At 37.0% G+C, this 5,914-nt stretch overlaps 1 protein-coding gene and 1 pseudogene across 1 annotated transcript; one reads left to right on the top strand and one right to left on the bottom strand.

The window, feature by feature from the left end:
* Positions 1-1,135: 1,135 nt before the first annotated feature.
* LOC143637122 (uncharacterized) lies at positions 1,136-2,995 on the top strand. The gene is made up of 3 exons (XM_077104570.1): positions 1,136-1,396; positions 2,339-2,434; positions 2,567-2,995. The coding sequence occupies exons 1-3, from the start codon at positions 1,136-1,138 to the stop codon at positions 2,993-2,995; spliced, it is 786 nt and encodes a 261-aa protein (XP_076960685.1).
* A 656-nt stretch (positions 2,996-3,651) lies between these two features.
* On the bottom strand, positions 3,652-4,074 carry LOC143637100 (protein RADIALIS-like 1 pseudogene; annotated as a pseudogene).
* Positions 4,075-5,914: the final 1,840 nt, after the last annotated feature.

The raw sequence follows: 5,914 nt of genomic DNA, 5'->3' as shown, positions 1-5,914 counted from the left end.
GTGTTATTTAATTATCTTTTTACAAGTCAAACAACTCCAAAAACAAGTTTTTTTTCTCATGAACTACATTGTTATTACCTCTTCTTCGTTATTCAAATAACAACAATAATAAATAACAAGAAATTAACCTATCATGTTTTTTCTATAATGCAACAATTTCAATTTCACATATTTCATAATTATACGAAACTTTTATGCAATGTTATAATACATGTTAAAAGGATTATTTGGGTTTCTGTGCCTAACACATGTATCACACATAATTTTAGTATACATATACACTTAGATCCAAAATACAAAATACAACAAAGTGAATGATTTGGTGAGACAACTAAGCCCTAATAAGGTGGTGTTGGTTAAGGATGGCCCATGTTGTAATCCTTATTGCATTCCTATTTCTTTGGTTTTCTACAACCAGTGGTATAGTGAGAGCTAGGTGTAGGCGGCACCCCATGTTTGTCGTGAGAAGTGTAAATTTACCCGAAATTTGTTATATGCAGTGTAAATTTAGTCATTTTCGGACGAAAATTTAAGCCCCTTGTTTATGAACTTTTTAAAAACGTTTTGAGTCTGGTCCCCTTTATGAATTTTTTAATACATTTTGAGTTCCCCCGATGTCTTAGTCCAAGCTTGGCCAGTGTTTACAACCTTAGTGTTTACAGCCTTACACATTTGCCAACTTTAGTTCCCTAAGTTTAACCCTATCATTAATCATTCTCAAATTTAAATTAGTACATTAACAAATAGCTACCATAACAAACTGAGCCAATACCATCCAAATTCTCACCGCGTCACCACCGCAACATATAAGGTTTAACCAATACCAACTCAGTTCCCGTCACACCCCAATAGTCGAAAACAAGGCAACTAGTTAAACTTTAACATAACTATATGTAAAGATTTTCCATTTGAAGTCGGTTTTGGCACTGGACTCTTGTTCAAGAAATCTCCAACTCGTAAATTACCAAACTACCCTCCTTTCATTTTCCATAACACGAAATCTATCTAATTTGGGGGTTTCTTAAAACCCTAAACTTGACAAAGGGGTTTATACTTAATACTTATTCTTATGCTTATACTTGAACCTCCAAATCTTCATCTTCACTGATAGCTTTATACTATACAAGGTCCGTCAATGGCGGCTTCCAAGTTAGCTTCGTTGGCTGCAGCCGCCGCCGCCGCCGCATCAACCACCACTCACGCGTACGCCGACGGTCCGTCGTACCGGTTCAATCCGTTCTCTCCATCTCCGAGTCCACCACAGCCGGCTCAACCGGAGTCGAACGCCGAGCCGAAGCCGGAGGTTGAGGATTCGAAAGGCGGATTTGATCCTGAAGCTTTAGAAAGAGGAGCTAAAGCACTCAGAGATATCAATAGTTCTCCGTTATCTAAACAGGTTATTGTTTTTATTATATTATTAATATTAATATTAATATTAGTATTAATGCTTTCGTTATAAACAGATTTAAGTTTGATATAAGTTTTTGGTATCAAAAGTTTATAATATGCTTATTTTGGATGCTGAGATTTGTGCGTATGATTATGATGGTTAAATTGCTGCTTAAAGTTTTCTTTCAATTAGGTTGGAAACTAAAGGAAGGATACAAGTTATTGATAATTGAACGAAAAACCGAAATGCCGGTTTTAGTTTTGGGCTAAATTGAACCAAAAACCGAAATGTCGGTTTTGGTTTTGCCATTTGGGATTGAAATTTTGGGCCGAAAAAAAGTTAACAAAAGATAATGAATTTAGATCATTTGTAATTTAGTATTTAATTTGATTATTTTGATTAATATATTTGGATTAAATATAGATTAAGCTATCATAAATTACTTCAAATTTTAAATAAAAAGTAAAAATTGTAATCTCGGTTTGGTGTTTTCAGCTTTAGTTACATGTCGAACCGAAAGTCTGGTTTGTACGAACACATAAAACCAAACTGTTTTTTTTTGTTTCGGTTTGGGATTGTTTTTTTCGGTTTCATGCACGCCCCTAGCAAGTTTAGCTTCTGGTATTATAACTTTATAAAGTTATAACTTGCATATTCAGTTCTATGTAAACCGATCTAAAGGTGGTGTACTCATAAACGTATCACCTATGCTTGTTTTGGGTGCTGAGAATTGTCTGTATGTATATGATGGTTAAATTGATGCATAACATTTTCTTTTAATTAGGCTAGAAACTAAAGGAAGGATGGAAGTTACTGATAATTTGGGTGTTTGAATTTTTCTGTTTGTGATGCTCATATGGACAAAATGTGAATGGTTATAAATGTTTACTTGTTGTAACAACTTGCGACAAATGGTTGCTAAGAGCAACTTTTGTTCATTTTTGTTAGGTATTTGAGTTGATGAGAAAACAGGAGCAAGCTCGTCTTACTGAATTAGCAGCAGAGAAGGCTCATCAGGAAGCTATTCAGGCTCAACTTGATATTGTGAGTAATATTTTAGGTCAATTATTCATCTTTATATTTGAATAAACATAATTGGCTCCAAAAAATGTCTCTAGTTTGATATATTTTAACATCTAATAACCCATGTTTTCTAATGCATTCATTCATATGCAGGAAAGACAACGAAAACTGGCCGAAGAACAAATGAATTTATTACAACAACAATCCAACGCTAAGGCCCAATTATTGCGATATGAAGATGAGTTGGCTAGGAAAAGGATGCAGGTTCAGTTAGTTATCTGTGGTTTTTATGAGACAGATGATGACACGAAGAAACTCAAATGGCATTCACTTTTTGCCAAGAAAACTCAAAAAATAGTGGTTAAAGATTTGCCTGATGATGTCATTCGAGAGGCTGCTAAAAAGACAGAAGGGTTTTCGGGGCGTGAGATTGCAAAACTAGTTGCTAGTGTTCAAGCAGCGGTGTATGGCAGGCCAGATTGCACTTTGGATTCCCAGCTGCTGATGGAGATTGTTGATTATAAGGTCGCCGAGCATCATCAAAGAATCCAACTTGCAAATGCAGGTAGTCAGCTAGCTTAACCAAATTAAAATTAATCTTTGTGTTACGTACATGAAACCCGTTTCTACTTTTTGAGATGAGTTAATTGATGTCTGAAAATTTGAATTTTGAGAGCAAATAGATATAAAAGGGATGGCTTTTCCTAGGATTTTGAGATGTAGAGGCTTTGGCGATTAGGGTTTATGTTCTTTTGTTTTAAGCTTGTGTATTTGTTTTCACAAAATTGGTTTTTATCTCGAAACTTGATGGGATAACCATTCATTTTACCGTGCATTTATCTCCTGGAGCTCATTGTTAAATTTGGCTTGAACATATGAATAGAGACTTGATCGTCGTTGAAAGTGATGTGGTTTATGCGTTGTGTGGCACCGTACACTACATAAGTTGTGCCTAGTGGTTTAAACTTTAAAGTCGTTTGTTTTATAACTTTCTAGTCACCCATCTTTTGTTCTTCAACTTAGGCTTTCAACCCATACTTAAACTAACCCACATTATTTTTTGTCTAATTAACATGTTACAAATCTATACATATAACCAAAAAGATTTTTGGAATGTTACACTTTATTTGCTTATTTTAGTATCTCACTAGGCAACTGAATCTCACCAGGTGAAATGAACCTGAACCAGATAAGATTTAATTTTACATCAAAATATCTTATCAGTCATTGTTGTCATATACTTAACTTTTATGGACATGCAATTCGGATGGATATATCAAAATATATAAACCCATAGAGCATAAGTCGGGGATGATTATTTTGAATATTCGGGCACACAACCTAGCGTACATTGATCAATGTCTGTAATTTGGAGAAGGAACATAACCAGACTCTAGGTGCCTAAGGTCTTCAACAAGCACATCATAGTGTTTCTTCACTTCTTCCGTAGACTTGCCACCCACTGCCCTCGCAATCTTCTGCCAACGGTCAGGGGTGTCTTGATCATAAACAGCGAGTGCGGTTTCAAATAACTTGTTCTGCTTAGCGGTCCAAGAGATGGAGTTTGATGCCATTGTGTTTCTTGAATGTGGTTAAGGTTAATGGTTTGGAGTTTGGAGGATGAGCATTTATAAGCCAATGAAAGTGGTGGAGTTGAGAGAATAAAGTTGCAATAGGCTCAAATTGTAAGGGATCCATCAACTTATGAGAGTTGTAGATAAAACATTCGGTGAATATTTATGGAAAAAGTGGGTTGCTTGACGAGAAAACTTGTCCTCTTGTAAAAAGTGGCATTTCTTTTCTAAAATAACTGTGTACGTGTAGGGTACGTCGGTACGACCTTTTATTTATTACATTATGTATTATGTTTATTACATTATTGTTATTGTCTACTAATTAGGCCTATTGGGCTGGGGGTTTGTGGAGGTAACCCCTAACCGGGCTTGGCCCAATAAAGGTTAGGGTTCATGATGCTAGCCATGGAGTCCCTATATAAGGAGTCTTTTATCATTCATTGAAAGGACCTTCTCTTGGATCCTTGGCTCCCATCTATTTTTGTGTCTTTAAACAAGAGTTCATTCTCTTATCAGTCATCTCCACTCCCCCACTTTTCCATGGCAGATCTAATCAACTGGAGAATAAGATCAAGGCGTATCGTATCAGCAGTTAATCGTATCCTACCCTGTTGACTCATCGGATCTAGGACCCGTTAAGGGGAGTAGATCCATGTTTCTTCATTGGCGCCATCCGTATTTTTGTTAGAACAACAAGGAATTACTCTTTGTTTTTCGTCTCGGTTCTCATATCTGTTCATAAATATCTCAGATCTATGATTTCTTCTTTCAGATCTGTTCTATGGGAGTCCAAAAAATTCGTAGATCTAAATATGTTTCCAGATCTATTTGATTGAAACTCAGAAATTTCATAGATCTGAAAATTACCTTCAGATATGTGTGATTTGGCTTTAAAAATTCATAAATATAAAAAAGGTCATTCTAGATCTAGAGTTATAAGCCCGTGCTTCAAGGGATCTGTTCCCTTTTTCTTCATGCTTAGGTTTCATCATAATAAATTCATGATTGGGTCCACCATCATGTTTGAAGGTCATTCTTGATCTAAAAGAAACGTGTCTAAAAATATTAGAAAAGGAAGATGTACAAGTTGCATAGGGAATTGTACAACCCGATAATGCTTTGTACTCTTTGACGAGACACACTCTGAGATGGTGATGCGTTCTGCCACTTTCACACTACAAAAATCACCCTATGAGGCAATCTACATCAACCAAGTTATAAACTCCGGTGTCCGCACCGTGACCCGCGAGTCATCCGGATGGCAACACTCCGGCGTCCGCACCGCGACCCGCGAGTCATCCGCATGTCAACACTCCGGCGTCCGCACCGCGACCCGCGAGTCATCCGCATGTCAACACTCCGGTGTCCGCACCGCGACCCGTGAGTCATCCGCATGCAACACTCTGGTGTGTCCGCACCGCGACCCGCGAGTCATCCGCATGGCAACGCTCCGGCGTCCGCACAGCGACCCGCGAGTCATCCGGATTTGTTCATCAAATATTCTAGATCTATGACTTTTCCTTTCGAGAAAAATCTAGATCTGAAAGTATACAAGAAGAAATACCACCAAACTTTGAGAAAAACCCTTAGATCTGTGTCTTTTTGGAGTGATATATGCCAGATCTGGTTCCAATTTATTCAGATCCGAGTTTGTTTCAGAAATTATCACATTCCATACTTGTAGATCTGAAAATCCTTCAAGATCTGTTGGTTTTTCAAAAAACCTACTTGATTTGAATGTTCAAAACTTCTATATCTGGTTTCCAAGACAAAAGAGAGAGGTCTGTTTCAAATCAAGGTTTCTTAATAACCGATTTGATTGGGAAGTCCACCGTCACTTATCTAGAAAAAACAATAATATCGTAAAAAGAAATATGTACAACTTGTATAGCAGAAGGTACAATTCAACTATGCACCGTACCCGCTA

Source organism: Bidens hawaiensis, unplaced genomic scaffold, assembly GCF_021521415.1.
Source record: "Bidens hawaiensis isolate Kalapana, Puna unplaced genomic scaffold, B.hawaiensis_p1.1 tig00008125_1, whole genome shotgun sequence".
In the NCBI taxonomy this organism is placed as follows: domain Eukaryota; kingdom Viridiplantae; phylum Streptophyta; class Magnoliopsida; order Asterales; family Asteraceae; genus Bidens; species Bidens hawaiensis.
This window is presented reverse-complemented; position numbering and strand designations above follow the sequence as displayed.